Genomic DNA, 19,504 nt, shown 5'->3' with positions numbered 1-19,504 from the left:
TGGCCATTCTGGCTTAAAAGTTGAGTTTCAAAGTTCCCGCTCAAAACACGGTCCATTTAGCAGCTGATTAGGATGAGGAGTGGACGAAAATGTTCCCAAAGAGCTCAGAACAAATGGCACATTCATTTGGCAAACTCCACCTGCTGATGAAGATCATGAGATATGATTGACAGCTCCAGAACGGCTACTAAATGGACCTTGAGGGGAGATGTTTCCAAAGTCCAAAATGAACTGTGAAACTGCACCAAACTGAAAGTTTTAAAATAAGAAATTCAATACAAAGTCATGATAGAAATCCCTTTGAATCCCCTCCTGCTGCCCCTTCAGCATATATTGTCTTGAGGGACACTGCTGGAGACCAGCGGCGGCAGACAATTCTAATTCATAGACCTGAGGTCCAGCTGTGCTTCCCAGAGGTAAGCTCATCATAACAGAATTAAGTAACAGTCAACTGTAGCGAACAGTGAAACACGTCATACATTTCGTGAACGTGTAAACCAGCCTCATCAGAGCCGGGCAGCCTCCCTGGAGAGCTTCCACCCAGCAGTGATGGGTGTTTCCCTCCAGGCGTTTAAAGTCCCTGCATTTCCTGACAAAGCTGAGAGACCAGGAAAGCTCCGCTGATCAAAGATCACTCCATACCTGATCATCAGCTTTCAACAATGCATCTGATTTGCGTCCCTGCTCCCCCTCTCCCTTGGGATTTTAATGCATGGGCAAACTTTCCGACAAGAACTTTATTCCAGCCGATAAAAAGTATTTATTTGAAAGACGGTGAGAAAACAGAAACAGTGTTTGGAGAACAGCTGCATCCATCATTGGGGTCGATGAAGCTTGAGAGTAATTTTTGCTGGGGATTTAATTTCATTTCAGCCTGTTCAGCTTTTCTTAAAAAAAAAAAAATCTTTTCTTCTTGTAACAAACAAAAATTTGACTTTTTTGGCTTCTGCTACTTTGTTCTCTGTTTTCTTTCTTCCTTTGTTATGCATCATGTTTTGAAGTGTTGAATGCGTGTTTTTGTTCGCCGGCGTGTTATTGAATTCGGTGATTCACTGATGCTTCTCAATACCTTACTATTGATAATGTATAATAACACATTATAGCCTGTCAAGCTGTCGGCTTGTTATTGTGTGGAAAGAAAGTGGGATTAAGTGGCTGTCTTTTATGACGCCGTGACAAAATGTCAAGTAATGAAAGCAGACTTCGAGGACTGATTAGGAAATTGACGGAGCCGTCTCTTCAAATGTTTTGCTCAAGTCCCAAATACGGCAGAACAACGCGGACTGGTAATTTTAGTGTCAGATGTGATTGGTTCTTTTGTCAATAAGGGTGCAGTTGTGCACACTGACAAAGAGCCTGACTGACAAGTGAATGAAGAAGAGGAGGAGGAGAGACAGAGGGAGGGATGAAGACAACTTGGAATGGGTGACAAGAGTTCTGTTGCTGTCCCAAACACTGACTGATGAATTATTTATTGGAGCATGAAAGTGTAAAAGTTCCCTCATTACCGCATCCTTATTCTGTGATGCACATCCTGCACATAAACAAACATACAAGCACGCACGGGCGCATGCACACAGAAAAGCTTGCCCCTTCAGCTGCGTTGGGAAGCCATTAAATATTGAATCAACATGGAGCTGAGCACGCTGCGGTGAGACGAGGTCAAAGAATTCATATCACACACAAACACACACACAGGTTACACACCACGCACAGCACCATTGATTTTCTGTTTAAGACCGCAAGAAACAATCAGCACACAGTTTGCTATTCAGCAAGCACTTACTTAAACACGGAGACAGGAGAGAAAAACAGTTTTTCAAAGTAAGAAAAAAGAACAGGGCGGCGAAACAACGCAGCCAAACAGACTCCTGTGACTAAATCATTCTGCGTTTAAGCTCGCTTTGATTTAGCTGCTCTGAGAATCCGCAATTCGCAGTTTTAATTTCAGTCGGAAGAATTAAGCAAATCATTTCTCCTCCCGGCGAGCAGGGATGCTATGTGACTTTGAGCGTCCGGTTTGATTCATGACCCGTGCGTGATCGCTCGCGCTTCGTTAGGAGAAGCGCCCGGTAACAGGCGGGAATTCTTCAAAGACGCACTTTCGTTGTGATGTTCATCGTGTTTGTCTGACTAACCCGACTCACCTGTTTTTGTCAGACAACACATCTTCCCTTTGTGTCTGCCCGGCCGGCATATTTTATACACTGACTTGTATCTGTGGAAAAACTAGTTGAATTATTACTACATGTAGCCCCACAGAAGATCAGAAAGCAGGGAACAATTCAAAACAACAAAATAGCAAAGAAAAATATGAAATAACCAGAGTTTGTTGTTTGCCTGAAAAATACATTTGAGACCTGTGGCAGCCTTTTGGGCTTTCAGCTGAACAAAAACAATGAATTGCTCATTAATGAATATCCAGCAGTTCGTTGTGAAGGTGTGAACCAGTTTTCATAGATGTGCAAAAACACGTCAGCTGATCAAAGTGCATTTATGGATGTTAGATGTGCGCGTGGATGAGCACATTTCCGTGTGTGCGTGCGTCTCCTCACCATGATGTTGCTGTGGATGAAGCCCTTGCGGTAACGGGCGGGTTTGAGGTGGGGGTACTCCTCAGTGCTGGTGACCTGGATGTTCCACACGCGTCTCCAAGCCTTGTACAGCTGCAGGTGAACCGGGTAGACGCCTGAGTGGTGAGGGGCCACGGCGTAGCCCATGTCCACTGGGATGTTGTGCTCCTGAAGGTGGAGGACATACACACACGCGCGGGTGAGACACATATGCGAGGGTTATATACATCAACATAGACGCTGAAGCGCATTTACAACTCCGACAAAGGGCACGGTAACACATAAACGCACAGGACCCGACAGCCCGACCTTGCAGGAGAAGGTCTGTGTTTGTTACGAGGCTGGCCTTCGGGTTGGAAATTAAAAAAAATCTATATTTTGCGCGAGCATGTGTACGCGTGGGAGTGCGAGGGTGGATGGTTGCTGGGTGCATCTCGCAGACTGATGGTGTTGTCCTTCGCTCTGACACACACCTACACACACTGTCAAAGCTAAGCATCAGCAGTCAGGGGATGAGGGAGTGGAGTATGCATGTGTGTGTACAGTAGAGGTTAGGGATCACGCTTTATGATCACGTTCACCTTCAACAACATGAACCAGCACACCCCGACCCCCACCGACCACGCTGTATTGTATGTGCGACACGACACTCCAGAGCGGTCACACAAATCATCTTCTTACATACACACACACACACACACAATCTTGCAAAGCACAGGAAAACAAGGCAGAGCAGAGCAACAAAAGCACTCGACCTTGTGGACTTCAGATTAAACAGGAGACATCAAACAGGGCTCAGGTGTGCACATCAAAATAAGTGCACCACTCCCCGACTGGGATATTACATTTTGTTTGTTTGGTTAAAGAAAATGAGTCCATCATTTAGTGAAAGCATCCTTATCGCTTATGACAGAGGTAAAGCTATTCTCCTCCTGCGCTGCGGACCCTGCCTCTTCAAAAATATGTTCCTATGGAACTAATTGGCATTAGCAGGTATTTACTGCAGGACGTGTTATTCCACTCTAATGATGTTTTATATCATCAAAACAAGGGCATATTTAGATTATACAAATCTGCAAAACATGCACAGTCAGTATATTTCATGTTCTTTTTCCCCACAGCATTGTCTGATTGAAACCTAACAACTGTAAAGACACATGAAACACAGATTCCCATTCTCTTGGTCACGCTGAAATATTTCCAGTGAACGTAATGCAGGCTGCCATTATGTTTCCTATAGAACATATACTGTATGTCATGTAGAGTCTATTCTCCCAGCCTCAGAGTTAAGTCAGTGAAAACAGTTCCAGCACGCTGACCTGCAAACATCATGTCTGTAATCTGCCGTGGCAAGGAATTAACAATCACTAACAGCAACACGCGTCCTTGAAGAAAACGCGATCATGGGAAGCGAGCGTGATTAAAAGGACACAAAAGAAGGAAGCAGCAACGAAATAGGCAGCTGCGAGAAACGTGTGCGCGCATCTCACCAGCGCAAACTCCTTGTTGAGGACCATCTGCTCCAGCAGCGAGGACTCGTTGTGGAAGAGGTGAGGCTGCATGTGGCTCCACATGTGGGGGAACCACCAGAACTCATCCACATACTTCAACAGCAGATCGTCTCCTTCATCCTCCTCAACCGTGCCTGCACCCACACACACACACACACAGACAGATATATAAACACACACATAGACAAGGACAAAAGGACAAGAAACATCCTGTGTGAATGAGGATTCAGGGCACTTTAAGGTGTTGCTGTATACAACTTTTTGCTGGTATAAGAATAAAGTATATCATCAAGCAACTGGGTTGTTTTAGGGCTGTGCCGCTAAATAAGGTGACGGCCTGATACCATGGTGATGAAAAGTGATGCCATAGCAATAACAGATGCTATGGTGATAAGTTCTATTCTATATCACATTTCTTCTAATTATAATTGTGTTCAGTCTCACCTCTATTTTAATTTTCCATTGTTTCCGTCTCCTTTGTTCTCTTGCTGCAGATTTAGACACTTTAACTAGAAAATCAATCAAATCTGTCCTTGGAACCGTAACAGAGCTGAGAATGCGCAGCAGTATGTCACCGCCTCACAAATGTGCCTGTATAAATATTACCCCGTAATATCTCCAAAATCTGGAGAGTGTAAGATGAAAAAAGATTTTGTTTTAATGATGAACAGATTGACTTATCTCATATACGCATAACAAGCGATCGCAACTGATTACTCCTGCTCGCACTTCTGTGCGGCAAATTCATCCATTCTTAATTGAAGCTGTAAAAAAAATTTTTACTGCATTGCACGGATCTAAATGAAAGAATTTCTGCCTCTGCTTTAATCTGAACGGGACATCTAGTTTACACAAATGCATGAGCTCACTAAAAGTCATTGTTATTTATCTAATAAAGGTGTAAAGAGCTAGCTGACTGATGCATACGTACTAGTATAAGTTTACATGCACAATAGAAATTGGCATTATGAAGACAACTGGTTCTCAGTGAACAACAAACATTATACCCACATTTGCAGTTTCAGTGCCATGCTTTACATAAATTAGGCACATATTGTCTTAAATACTTATTGTGATCAAAGCACCTTGTTATTTCGACTTCAACATTATTATAATGCATTTCTATTATTGACTCAGACCAACACTGGGTAGCATTTAAATACATTTTTCAACTGATGGATTGTGCCGGGTGCAAACAAATGTTAATGTGAGCATTTCCATTTAAAAGAAATGTTTTATCCTTCATCATCAGACCAAATAACAGTTTAGGATGTTTAGCCCCACAAGGTCAGTGCACGACCTTTGGGAAAAAAAAAAAAAGAAAAAGAAAAAGAAAAAGGACGTTTTAATGTCAAAGTCAAAGTGAAATTAAAAATGAAAACAGATTTTTACAGAAAATTACCATATACAGTGAGCTCCAATTGAAACCAGTGGATAGCTCTTATTTATTGAAGGCAAATTATTTTATCCAAGAACCTTAACCTGTACCATCTCCATTAAAACTCACTGAAATGAATGAAGCAATGCATGAATCATTTATACGGTCCGAATGATAGAAAATACCTCTCTCACAGACATTTTTCAAGTGTTATTTTCAGATTTATATTTCATGTAGTTTCTGTGTAGGTCTGGCGCCGCTGTGGTGTATATACGGAAAACATATAAAACAGAACACACCTGTGTGGTAGAACTTCCCAGAGAAGCCCAGGTTGAAGGTGAAGTTGGAGATCTGAGAACGCAGCTGTCTCTGAGTATCAAGGAGAGCCTGCAGATGGATGGATGGATGGATAGAACATTAGAGACAGAAACACATTTAACCCCTTCAATTACAGCAGCCAGTATATCAGGTTGACGCAGATAAACACCTGATCTTCCTCATTCTGGTCTTCAGTGAAGTAACTCTGTTACAGTGTGTTTCATTATTTCGGCCCATTGTTACTCTGTTGTCTAAGTGTTCCGGTGGCTGCTCCTGTCCTCAAAGTTACCTCAGTCTCTGGTTCCAATACTTGAGGATCAGGATTTTCTCCACTTATTTAATGACTTCATTAGTTTACTGGCCTTTAAACAAAGACTCTGTAATGAGTGTTAACTAAAGAGAGTTGCACTCTCGCGCACGCAGTCACACACACCGACAGTAATGCGAGTTAATGAAGGTCAGTGCATTAGTAGCCTCTGGAGGGTGGACTAATAACCCCCGCACACACTCCTCCCTTCTCATCACTCTCTCCATCCATCCCTAACATTACCAAGTGAAAGCCTGCACCCCCCCCACTCTCTCCCTCATGTGCTGCTGCCTCCTTTCTTTCTTATTCTCCCTCTATTCTTCCTGCTTCTGCGAACCTGCAGTCGCCTCTCTGCCCCCCCCTTCCCCATTTGTCTTCCACCACCCACACCCCACCCTTCTCTCAACCTCCATCTCTCCCTCGCCTGCTCCGTGAAAATGTCACATTCTCAGGAGACGGGGCTGTTCTAATTTGAAAGGAAGGCTGAAGCAGCATGGAGGAAGGATCGCTCTCTCTCTCCCTTTCTATAGCTCCCTCCCCTCGCTCTCTCTTGCACTCTCCCACCCCATCTCCTTGCCACCGTTGCACTTTTTGCAATTTGCTCCAGCACAAATATTTTGTTTATTTATGAAACTCTTACACTGTTATTCTCTCTTATTCTCTGTATATCTCAGTCTTCCTGTTGGGCCACACGCCACATCTCTATTACCAATCTTTGTCATGCTGCTTTTAATCGATCCCCAGGAACCCGTCCTGATTTACGAGACCTGAGCAGCTGATGTCAGAGCAAGGAATCAGTTCCAGGCAGTTTCTCTCTCTTTTCACTCTCTCTCCTCCAGTGTGTGTGTGTGTGTGTGTGTGTGTGTGTGTTGTGTCCCAAACTAACAAATATACAGGCACATGCACAGAGTGTCTTCATTAGCTCTAATCTAATGGGGCTGAAGATGGCTACATGCTGACAGATGTGCACAGCTCCCTAATCTGATCCCCTGTCTCCTCTGTTATGACATCCTCTACATCTTACACACACACACACAAACACGTTTGCCACACACAGGCAAACGTGCAGATGCAAAGACTTAGGAATTAAATTAAGTTTGTAGCTGAGTGCTTTGCATTGTAACTCAATATACACTCCCCGATGCACTTGGTTGAAATGCATTATTAACGTGTGTGTTGGTATCTGTGAGGGTCGGCGGAGGTGTGTGTCCAAGTGTGCAGTATATTAGTTTAAACACCTCATTTGTATTCTGCTATCTAACATGCATAGCAGAACAGAGAAGAGCCACTCAGGGCATTGTTGTGATGCGTCACTGACTCAGAGCCACAATCGACTGTGCGGGTGCTTTTGCATGTTTCAGCCCGTTTACAATCACAGCGAACATTTTGTCACCTTTGTTTATTTCCTGGGAAAGATATGTTGTCACTGTGCAGCCACGCCACAGTGCTGCGTTTACGGATGCTCCGTCATCCGAGGACTGACAGTTGACTCTTGCGCTGACAAATCCAGAACACCAAACAGCAAACATTAAAACAGGCTAATGTTAACTTGGCCGTTTCTCACAAAAAAGAAGTGGCTGTTCAGCAGCCAAATCTCACAGAGAGCACACTAACAAGGAAAGTTTTCAAAACACTCCCTGTTTGCAACCGCAGCGCTGATTATGAAACTTTCACAGGCAACAAATTGCTCAGTGTGATGGATCAGCGTTCTTAAGCAGGTTTCAAGCCTCTGCAAAGAGCTTTCCAAACCATTCCAAAGATGTATTATGTAATCGGCTCCATTTAATAGATACAATTTACAGTTTACTGGTTCCACTTTAGTTTGAGGGACAAGTATAATGCCACGGTTTGACAATGAAGAGGACGCTGATAAGTAACCTATTATAAAATCTCGAAATCTTTTTTATTTCTAAACGGATAATTGGTATGCGTGTAATGCTCTCCTGGGGATTTGGTAGCAACGAGTGACTTTATTTTATTATTTTTTTGAAATTATTACATTTCAAAACAGTCTAATCTAATCTACAGGATATTGTAACAAACATTCTCACAACAGCGAGTTTCTGAGCACATTTTTCTTCTATATCTTCTTTTGTATCGTCTTATCGAGCACTTATTTTACTGCAGTTTGGGTCCAATCATGCTTGAACAGAAGCCGTTTGTATTTTTGACGCTGGCCAGACCACACATCAAAAATCCAAAGTGTTCATACTTGACAGGAACAACCAAACTCAAAGGCTGAGCGAACAGCCGGCCATCGGGAGGCGCGCTGTCACAGGGGCACACATTTGTTCGCAGCGTGGTACTTGGTTGTTCACGTGAAAAGTGACATAATTGCACAAGGAATGATAAAATAGAGCGAGGAAGAGAACTTCAAAACCCAGCTTCCCCTCTCACCTCAGCACAGCAACCACAGCATAAAGTCAGGGTGAATCGGATTGTCGGTTTCAGAGAGTTAGAGGAATGGTCGGACACGGCCCCCCTAATCCAACATTGGAAAGGTGTGGTGGGTTGGGGGTGGGGGGATTTTCTGAAGCTATTCAACCATCCGACAAACATTTCAGAAGAAGCAGCTTATGGGCCTTTGTGATTTACATAGCAGCCTAACCTCCCTGCATTTAGGTGGCTCGATGTGTGTTTTTTTCAGACAACAGGGACAAGGTTTGTTTGCCAGGCGTGTGTCACAGGTAGAGTATTAAAATCTGCACATTATTGGTAAAATATTCATAACGCAACCACATCAGAATACAACAACCACAGCAACGGTGACAAGAAGTTTTGTTTACACCTCGGTGAACCAAAAACAACATGCTGGGGTTTTTGTGGCAGTTTAACTTCAAACCTTACTTTCAAGAACAGACAGCTATGGGAGGGCTACCGTATATCATCACAAGGATGCAGAACTGTGGTTACAAAATATACCCTGCACACAAAAGGAGCGCACTTCTTGGCCAGAAAGACACTGAGAATATGACAAAACCCTAACTCTGAGGGACAGCGGAGTCCCCTCCTGCTGTTTTTCTGAGGGTAACGGCAGCAGATCTGGGAGAATGGAGGGCTTTGAGCAATATGGAGCCAATCTGTCCACTGGATACTGAGCTCAAAGCTGGAGATGGTTTTAAAATGGGCCATAAGAGATACTTCATAAGAAAGAAGAGGGGATTTGGATTAGCAGGAGGTGGGACTATGAGGGATCTTGACAATCCTACTGATGAAGGTAAACACACACACTGTGATTAGCGGTTAGCGATAGCCCTCATTTCTGTGCCCAATCCCACAGCTGCCTAGCACTGCTAGTGTCAGAAGCAATGCCAGTTTGCTGCTGTGTACGTGGGTGCGACAGCGGGTGTGCGTGTTTGTGTGCTCCTGCATGTGTGTGTGGTAAGCACTGGAAGAGGTGCCAGCTAGATGTTGGGGTTCAAACAGATGGGAGACAGGCATCTGGACAGCTGGCATTCACTGCCTTTCACAAACCCTTTACACCAACCACCTCTCCACCATATCCCCATTCTGTCATTCTCGCCTTTGCACTGTTTCTTTTCTTTTCTTTCTGCAGCCATAAGCCTGGCTGGGAGATGAAAAAATAACAAAAGTAATTATAAGATAACTTCTTTGCAAACAGATTTAAAGGCGGGTCGAGAGGAATGAGAGTGGACACATTTGCACATTTTTGTGCAAAAGCAGGTCAAAGTTCTTGACTCATCTCCATGACTGCATGTGTTTGTGTCTATGTGAAGCTGTGCATGTAATGTGAACACTAGACCAGCAAATTTAACTGGGTCAGGCATCTCTATTTGATGAGCAGGAAGAGCGCCTCACCAGTTAACGCCAGTCTTCCTTTTGCTTACTCTTCCCTCCTCTGTCTCACTTCCAGTCCCGCTTGTCAGATTTCAAGTCTGTGTAGCTTTTCATATTGGAGCATTTTACAAAATCATCTATTCACTTGCATTTACGGATCCAGGGTACTTGTGATTGCTTTGGCATCGCTATACTTACACTAAATTCTACTTGGCAGCCCCTCAAGGATTTTGAGTTTCAGTGATTGCTGTGACCGCAAAACCTGCCTCATTTAGTAGAAGAAAATGCATGGCACACGGCCACACTCTCGCAGTGAATCTGGAGTAAAAGCAAGAGCACTAGCAAAAACGGTTAATTAAACAAAAAAGTTATTAAGATAATTTTCTTGTTGAAAGGTGTATTCATTACAATGACAGAGTGATGGCTGTCTTTTTCTGTACCATATGGTATATAATAAAAATGAAAGCCCCTGATACATAAACATGTAACAGCCTTTGCTCTTCCTGACTGTGCAACTGTAAAACTTCTCCCTCCCTGCAGGGCCCACTGTGATAATTTCACTTGTCCAGAACGGGAGGGAATGAGAACAGATGTCGGGAAGCATACCGCTGGAAGTAGTATCCTGTTCCCCTCTGCCGTCTTCTATTTCATCTCCCTTTCTCACCTGCAACTTTGTCATTTTAAGAACCATTAAGGTCTAACACATAAGGTTCCTTAGCTAGGTCGCCAGCCTTGCCATGTATTAAATGGAGGTTGGCGTCTGACAAATTAAGCAAAAGAAATCTGTGCGGCTCTTGTAGCAAAAGACGTCTTCTTTTCTCCCATTTTCTCATCTCCCTCCACTGGTTTTCAATATTTTCTCCACAGTTTATGTCTTTTCTTCATAACTTGCATCAGAATTTGGCAAAGTAATACACAGGTATGAAATGAGCTTGGTTTAATTGACTTCAGCGGCAAATATGCATCATACTTAATTAGGATGAACTCTGTAGGACTGCACAATAAATTCCAAACTGTGAAGCCAAAAATCTGAATGCTGCCCATTTTTTTTATTCCACTTTTTGTTATGTTTTCAGTTTTAGGTCACCGCCAGACCAAAGTGATGATGAGGGCATGAAAAACACATTAGCCCAGATATTTTGAGTCTTTACTTCAAACATCACCTCAGCCACATATTCGTCAGTGCAACGAATGCAGCTGTATGCAGAATAACTAACTTCTAGCTGGAAAAGATGTTAAAACAGGCTTCCTTCTCCGTCATAAAGGAGAAATAACAGTTTAGGGCTTATTAGGCCACATGAAAGTAGCACTTATTTGACTTGCAGAATTAAACAAAGTAATGAAATTGCAAAAACTGCCCCACTGAGTCATGTTTTAATCTTCTTTGGTCAATTATTTTCTTTTCAGGGGTACTAGAGACTGACTACCACAACCTGAAACGGGCAAAATGCAGCGGACCATCACTGGATAATCTAACATGCACTCATACAAACATGGGGAGAATTTGCACACAGCACAGCTACACAGAAAGGATCTGCATTGATATGAGCTGACTGTGCATATCACAGAGCCACTACCCTCCTTTGGATACATAAAAACGCCAAATATCTAATCAGTGAAAGTAAATGCAGGCCAGTGTACAAAGAGAGCACGTGTCTTGGCTTGGCTTGTACAGTGTGTGTGTTCACATGTGTGTGTGTGTGTGTGTGTCCTTTCAACTTCTATGACACGGCATCAGAAAACACCTCGGGGGAGGAAAAGAGTGAGAACGAGTTGAGAGGTTTAGGGAGGAATACAAATAGTCCGGAGATAGTGATCAATGATTCGGGCGAGCAGGGCAGGAGGAAGGGGAGAAAGGAGGATGTGATAAAGAGGGATGTGAAGATGAGAATCGGACACCTCCCTAACCACCACTCCAAGGTGGAGAGGAGGAGAAAACCTACATGCATGAATTAAATAATGCAAACACCGGCACGTGCGTATCGTTGATGGGAGTTTTTGACTGGCATCATCCCTCATTTTGAGAAATGTCATCTGTGGGGTGCCTCCCTGTGAATCATTTTAATAGAGGAAATACAGCAGTGTGTGTGAGTGTGTGTGCGTGTGTGTGTATGTGCAGACAGGGGAGGGCAGACAGGGAGCGGGGGTGGGGGGGGTGTAGGTATTGTTTGTCACCAAATGAACTCGTGGGGTGAGACTAATGAAGAGTGCGGAGAGAAGGAGGGAGGCATTTTAATTGGCCTCTCTCTGTCTCACTTCTCTCCCTTCTTCTCGCGGGGAGAGCAGGAGATTGAACGCTGGCTTTACAGAGGTAAGAAGGGATTTCAAACATGGGCACTGCAAATGCCTTGTCCTGCTAATTGGTCAATAACACATCCTGTTACATACTTTGATGTCGTGTTACATATAAGCTGTCTCTGAAGCACTGCGGGGATGAGAGAGGATTCGCATTCGCTTCATCGTCATTTATTGCAACACGTCTGCTCTGTGGCGCCTTGTACTGATATTTGCTCATTGCAGTGCTACAGTATCAAGAATGGAATATTCTTAAATGTCCTGATGAAATCACATAAACACAGAAGACTTAACATGCATCATCTATTCAGTTTTAACCAAATTCATTTATTTAATTTCATGTCATTTTGCTCCAGAAAGCCACCATCAGTCGATTTTTTCACGACCTCAACTTACACATTTCTCCCAACATCTTCCTTTCACGCTTCAATAATGCATTGGCTTCCGCGAGCGTTCATCTTTGCTTTTTAAATAAAATGAAGAGACATCTTTTCAGCTGTCACCTTCACCCAACGCTTGATGTATATTTGACACATGGCCGTCTAATATGACTCATTCTTTCAACAGCTTTTCCATGACACTTTGCTAAGAAAGGAAATACTTCCATGTATGAGCCCATCTGAAAACTAACCATTTACTAATCAACGATTCGTGACATTTAGAAAAGATGACGGCAAAATAAAGTGGTGGGTGCACGCCGTGATGGACACACATGGCGTGCACGCGCACTCGCGCCTGTCGCTTTAAAAAAGCCTCAGTGTAATCAGAAAACTCTACCTGAGGCTCTCCTTCTCTGAGGGGAGGGCTGCTACAAATCACCATATCCCTGCTCCTCTAACTTCCCTCCTCTGCTTCCCCATTTCCCTTCAGCATTTTGTTTCTCTGAAATCGCAAAGTTAGCTGCTAGCTCTTCCCCTAGGCGCCATACTCCACCTTCCCCTCCCTCCCTCCAACTCTTTCTTTTTCTCTGCTCTTCCTCGCTGTGATTGCCAACTATCCTGAAGGAGAGAGGAGAAATGTGGAAGGAGTGTGAACGTTTCAAATGGCATCGCCCTCTCTTTTTCTTCCCCTCTCTCTCTGTCTCTATCTCTCCATCTCTCTCTCCCTCTCTCCACCTCTTCCTCCAGCCCCATCTCCCTGTCCTTCTGTTATGGCACTGGTTCATCCTCATGTATATTTATGCTACAAAGCTGAAGAGTCAGGCAGACTTAAAATGAAAACTCAAACTAGAGAGCGCTTGTGTGTTCATTTTGTGATTGTGTGCGTGTGCACGGGTACGCGTGTGCCATACTGTGCGTGTGTGTGTGAATATGCACGCTTTTATCCCTTTTGGATACAAGCATCTTTTTTATATTCAAGGGTGGAATTCCTCTCCACTTCACCACCCACTGCCCTCCTGTTTTCTCAGCCTCCCTATTCCTCTCATCCCCTCCCCATGTTTTAGCCACAGACAGGTGGCTGGGGTTTTTTTTTCACTGCCTGGCGGGACAGGTGTCAGCCATTGACGGAAAGTGACATTCTAATCTAAAGTAGTGATTCAGAAAAACACCCGTGCACGCACACACACGCGCGCACACACACACTTCCATATCGAGGATCCTGTGGCTGCAGTGAGACGGGCAGATGCCTCTGGGTTTAGCACATGCACATCACCGCAGATCAGCTTAAATCTCACCTGTCTTACACCCCCCCCTCCCACACACACACACACACAAACATATACACACATTCCCGCACATGACAACCCACCAAACACAATTTGCTTCTCTTGAATGGCCCTGAGTGAGGACGCAGTGGGACAATTTGAGCACCGATTTCAAACAAAATTCCTCATGCAGAAGTGTTTTATCTACACTTTTCCCCCTCTTTTTAAAAATACACATACATTAGGGTTTATATGCCTGTGAGTGTGTGTCTGTGGAGGTGTGTGTGTGTGTGTGTGTGTGTGTGTTTGCTCATGCAAGCGTGTGTGTTGAAACAATAGCTGTCTTGAGAGGCGGGCTGCATGGCTGACTCTCCTTTAGTTTCCCTTAGAGGAGGAACGTGGGAAAAGAGGAATAAGTGCCATTCATCTTTTCACTGGCTCATTCACTAGCCCTCTTTCTCTCTCTCATCTCTCCTCTTTCTCTCTTACACTCCACGTCTTTGTTCCCTTAAATGGCCTCTTTACTTCTGGCTAAACCTCCATTTGAGACAAACACCCTCTCGCTGTACCCCAACACATATGCACTTGGCACACAACACACTCAGACATCAGCACGCGCACACAAACGCCCACACGCACGAGCTTTCCAAAATCCCCCCCTCCGTGCGCCTGTGCCCGAGCTAAAATCCTCAGAAATACACTCCAGGTAAAATCTTTTGCGGGGGTGTCTGCAGACCTACACGGCAATAAGTAAACATTTCTTATTTTCTCTCTCTAATGTACATTACCACACACCCATCACCCTCAATACCTTCACATCCTTGGTGTTCATGCGTGTCCCTTCCTTCCCCACGAATATGTCATCTATATCCACCAGTACATGCCGGTCCAGACCCAAAGTAAGCTTCCTGTCTGTGAGGTAGGAGACGGCATCCACCAGGATGAGTCTGTGGAGCCAGTAGCCGAGTCCCTGGCCAAATAGTACCCTCCTCACCCCATCATAGAGTCCCATGTCCTGCACCACAGTGGCTTGGAGGCCTAAACTGAAGCCAGGCCCTGGATTATCGCCGCTACCTGCCCCTGCTCCCTCCTTGGCCCGTGCATGCAGCACAGCCTGGTAGGTGGAGTGATTGGAGGAGAAGGAGGTCCAGTCCTCCCCAGGTAAAGGCCCTCGATCTGTGCCGGGTTTGGTCAGGTGGAGGAGAGGTGAGCTGGACACCACACAGCAGTCCCAAAGCGCCTGATTGGTCCTGAGCACCAGCGGGAGGCCTCTGAGTTTGAGGAGCGGCGGGGAGTTCTCTGTGGAGCGGTAGAAACCTATGATGCCCACTCTGTACTCAGTGCAGTATTGATGCAACAGCTGTCTGTTCCATGTGTCTGCATGTGCATACTTTAATAGATTCTCATAAATGATGAGTGAAAATCGTCCGCGGCCTTTCTCGGTCAACGGCGGAAGGTCGCCCTTCCCTGAGGCGATCTCCATACGAAACTGGAAGTGTGCTGACTCCAATATGGCCACAATGTCCTGACCCAGCTGTGAGTACTGGGACTCCACCAGCACCAGCACCACCGGGTCGGTGTGGACATGTGTGTGAGGGGGGTTGGGAGGGTACGGGTATGGAAGTTGATGGTAGGGCGACATGGAGAGAGGCTGGGAGCAGGCGGGTTCTGGGGATTGTCCGAGCTGCATGGAGGGGGAGGAGTTTGTAAACAGAAAGTAAGCAGAGAGGAGGAGGGAGAGGAGACAGCACGAGGCCAGCAGGAGCAGGAGCCTACGCAGGTGGCGACGAAATCGCACAGCCACCGTCATCGCGGAGTGGGGGGTTGTTGCGCTCAGCAGGAGGAGACGTCTTTTTTAGTTTGCTGGAGCCCAGAAGAGTGTGTGCACCCGTTCGAGAGGTTTGAGGAGCCCAAGAGATTGTCTATGAGTGTGAGAAAGGAGCAAAGCCACTCAGGGGTGCGTCATGTCACCATGGCAGGTGGAGAATGGAGCTGCGCCGGATGTTGGGGAACAAAGGTGTTCATTGAGGAAACGCGGTCGAGGTGCACTCCCTCCAATCCTCGCGGAGGAATCACATGCGGAGACGGAGCGAGTGATGATTAATGCCTGCAGAGAAAGGGGACAAGGAGAAAAGAAGAAAGAGTGAATTCGCCGGGCAAGGTTGAATAGTATGCATTAGTTCTCCGTGTGTGTGCTGGCGGGCGTGTGTGTGCCTAGGTTGTGCCACCCTGGGGAGCGAGAGGGCACAGCTGGTTACTACAGAGCTGATTGAAAACAACTTGCATCCTTAGGGCTTATCCAACCTCTGGCACACACACACACAAAGTGACACCGCGGTTAAAAGCACAAACACAAAAGTCAGTCGGCACAAATAAACAACAGCTGGTTGTGTGCTAATATGGCAATGTGGGGAGGTGGATGTGAGTTCAACTAATCAGTCCCATAAAGCTCTACAGAGAATTCCTCTAATTGCGCCAAACTCTGTGCACTTCTGTCCTATTTCTGAACCTAATCATCTGAAATACCACAAAATTAGAGTTGGAATCCTTTTGCCAGGAGCACTAATCTGAGGGGAGCCCATGACAGTACAGAGGAAATGGAGAGCAAGAGAAAAGTGCAAGAATGAGAGAGAAGGAGAAAAAGAGCAGAGAGGGGAACAAAATGCAATGAATTATAGAAAGAGACAAAAAAGACCAGGATTAGCATCTTAATGTATGTGCCGGGAGGCAGGGAGAAGAAAAGATCCCACAGCATCTCTTTCTCTCTACGCCTCACTCTCCCCCTCTCTCTATCTCTCTACACCCCCTCTTTCTCTCCTTCTGTCTGTTTGAATATCAATAGTCTTTCCTCACGTTTCCCCATCCTTCTCTCCTTGTTCCTTGCCTTTAGAGAACACATGCAAAGAGAAGGTCATAGAGGAGGAGACTCCAGTCATACTCTTTAAATAAGATACCAGGAAATGAAAAGGAGAAGGAAAATAAGTCGTTTCTCTTCAGCCAGCACAGAGGAGAAAGTAGTTTTTGGTGCGCTATCTTAATTGCTACTTTAATGACCACACTGTTCTGTTGAATACCCTCTTGTCTCTTGTTTGAAGGAAAGGAGCGTAAACCCGACTAAGCCTTAGAGGAGGTCGGTTCAAACTGGTGCTCTGAGATTTCAGATGAGGAACACATCAAATGCGTGCGTCTCATTTGCAGGTGAGTGCCCGTTTAACCTGTTACTACAGTCGTGCATGCGCCTCTCTCTTAGGGGCCACGGGAGGGCGCTCTAATCGGATAAACACAAGAGACTTCACGTGAAAGTTTTCGTCTGTCATTTTAATAAATGAAAGTCCCGACGGTGCTCTAAATCATGCAGTGTGGAAAAATATAGAATACACTGACCCCGCAAGTTGTTTGTCGTGTATTTAGTAAAATGCTACATAAAAAGGTCTCATATTCAAATTGTAAACCAAATATCTGCTCCACTTCAAAATCTTTTTTTAATTATCATTATTTAAGTCAGTGGTTTTAATATCAATCAGTCAGTCAATCAATTAACGTAAATTAAAGTATATTAGCAGTGAGGGGTCGAGGTGTTCGGTAGCCTGTAGGATAAACACTAAAAAAGACTGGAGGTAAAAAACTAAAAACAAAAAACAAAAGAGAAGCAAAAAAATCTATTCTGCTGTTCTGCTGATGATGTGAAATCTCTCTCGAAAACGAAACTAAACGTCCCTGATTGTTCACAGGCTGAGAGATGAACTCGAACTAACGGCAGGCGATTCCAGAGAGTTTTCCATCCCGCTTCCTGCCGCCGAAGTTTATGCTGAGAACCAGCGCCGACTCGCCCACTTACCTCCGACCGAGGCTGAGGCGCTGCCGTGCGGCGAAGAGGCGTGACGGGAGAACGGCGAGTGCGATGCTGCTTCGGGTGGGTCCGGGGCTCCGGTCTCGGTGGCGCACCGCTCCCGTGTGTTCTGGATGCTGAAGCGTTGTGCCATCTCCTCTCTTTCTCTCTGCCCTCCACTAGAGCAGCAGATGCGGGCAGCCGGAATGATCCGCTCTCCTCCCCCCTCTCATCATTCCTCTCTTTCTCCCACTCTCGTCACCCCCGCTGTCTTCTCCTCTCCCCCGCTATGCCCACTTGTCCTCTTAATCTCTGCTCTTGAAAGTGGAGATCAGGCAGCGAGAAGACGGAGGAGCACAGATAGCAGGCAGCCCGTTAACGACTGACTGCCGTGCGTAAACGCTCTGGTTTAAGAGCGCCTACACAAGTGGAGGCGATCGAGCGATCGAGGGAGAGGGAGAAGGAAGAGAAGGGGAGGGGGCTCGGTTTGATTGACACAAACAGCCTTTTTCTCGGGCATCAGCGATCACGGGCCCGGTAAAAGCTCACGGCCCGTTACTTGGCGTTAGCCGGATGAGGGATGTCACACACGGATACGCACCGGTGCAAGTTAATGGCGCGCCTTGCTGATTCTCTCTCGCTCCTTGCGCAAGTTGTAGCACTTAGGATCATGAGTGGCACAAGGAAGGAGCAACAATTAGGCCGTAGCTGGTGTACAGATGCAATATAATCAAGAAAGGTATCCATCATGGGCTGGAACGCACCATTCTGAACACACTCAGTCATGCGTGTTCACCCACATGTGAATCAGCGCCATTGGGCCAACGTCTGTAGAATATCAATCAGCCGCGCACAGCATGTCAATCATACAGTCTTTTTAAATTTGATTAGGTGTTCCCCTCTCCCTTCCGACTAGTTCATCAATCTCCCTAACCTACTTGCATTGACACGCACTCACTCACACAAGTCTCAATGGAGCCGGTGGGCCCCTCATTCACATTGTAATGGCCTTACAATAGAGCTTATTTAGCGCGAGTGCATGTGGTGCGTGCGTTTGGGAGAGAGCACACAGTCAGAAGTGGGAAGAAAAGTGCATGAAGAGACAGGCGGCTCACAGAGGGTGACGCTCGGGCTGATTGTGGGCTACATACAACATTAAGCACATAGATCCCCATTCAAACATGCGCAGACAATGCACATAATGAACACAGAGCATTGAGAAAGAGCCCATTATCATGCGAGTATCTTGCTCCTTTTACTTACCGGTTACTTAGTATGAAACACTCAGACATTCTTGGGTCACATTGGCACTGCAAACGTCCCTATTTGTGGATCTCAGTTAGTGTAATGACTAAGCAGTGTGGTGCTGAGAAACAGAGCTTGAATGAAACATAACAGCCAGAATACCATGCCCTACAGAATGGAATCCAGAGATAATGAAGGTTTGGATTGGAGCGCGATTGTGTTTGTATGTAAATTAGTGTCAGTGGGTGAAGTGTAATTAGAGAGGCTGTTCACCCATTTCCTCCACATTACAAACTGAGAACCTCTTTAGCTCTGGTGCTAGTTGGAGACAATAAGCCAGAAATGAGAACTAGACAGCTGAGCACAGGCAGGCTGCAATATACATGCAAGCTATGTGTTTCCATGCGTGTGTGTGTTAACCCGAAAGATAATTGCGGAGGTGTTCGCTGCTGCAAAACAATAGGACAATAAAGCACATAACACACACCCAAGTTGACACACAGGAATGGGTGCAAGTGTGCAAAGCCTGGTATGGCATCAGCGAGCCTGTGCGATACACAACAATACATGCAAGGATGCAGTCACACACACTCGCGCACTCACAC

General features: G+C 45.4%; 1 protein-coding gene across 2 annotated transcripts in view; it reads right to left on the bottom strand.

Annotated features, from left to right (window-relative positions):
- The window catches only part of ndst3 (N-deacetylase/N-sulfotransferase (heparan glucosaminyl) 3), a 41,333-nt gene extending 23,310 nt beyond the window's left edge, over positions 1-18,023 (bottom strand). For both annotated transcript variants that reach the window (XM_041966846.1, XM_041966844.1), the window contains exons 1-5: positions 17,664-18,023; positions 14,637-15,932; positions 5,762-5,849; positions 4,064-4,218; positions 2,556-2,741 (exon numbers count right to left, since the gene is read on the bottom strand). In XM_041966846.1, the coding sequence (XP_041822780.1) occupies positions 2,556-2,741; positions 4,064-4,218; positions 5,762-5,849; positions 14,637-15,635 (1,428 nt within the window). In that variant the 5' untranslated portion in view covers positions 15,636-15,932; positions 17,664-18,023. The remainder of the gene's footprint in view (positions 1-2,555; positions 2,742-4,063; positions 4,219-5,761; positions 5,850-14,636; positions 15,933-17,663) is intronic.
- Positions 18,024-19,504: the final 1,481 nt, after the last annotated feature.

Source organism: Chelmon rostratus, chromosome 3, assembly GCF_017976325.1.
Source record: "Chelmon rostratus isolate fCheRos1 chromosome 3, fCheRos1.pri, whole genome shotgun sequence".
NCBI classification, from domain to species: domain Eukaryota; kingdom Metazoa; phylum Chordata; class Actinopteri; order Chaetodontiformes; family Chaetodontidae; genus Chelmon; species Chelmon rostratus.
Note: the sequence above shows the minus strand (reverse complement) of the source record. Positions and strands in the feature narration are given on the sequence as shown.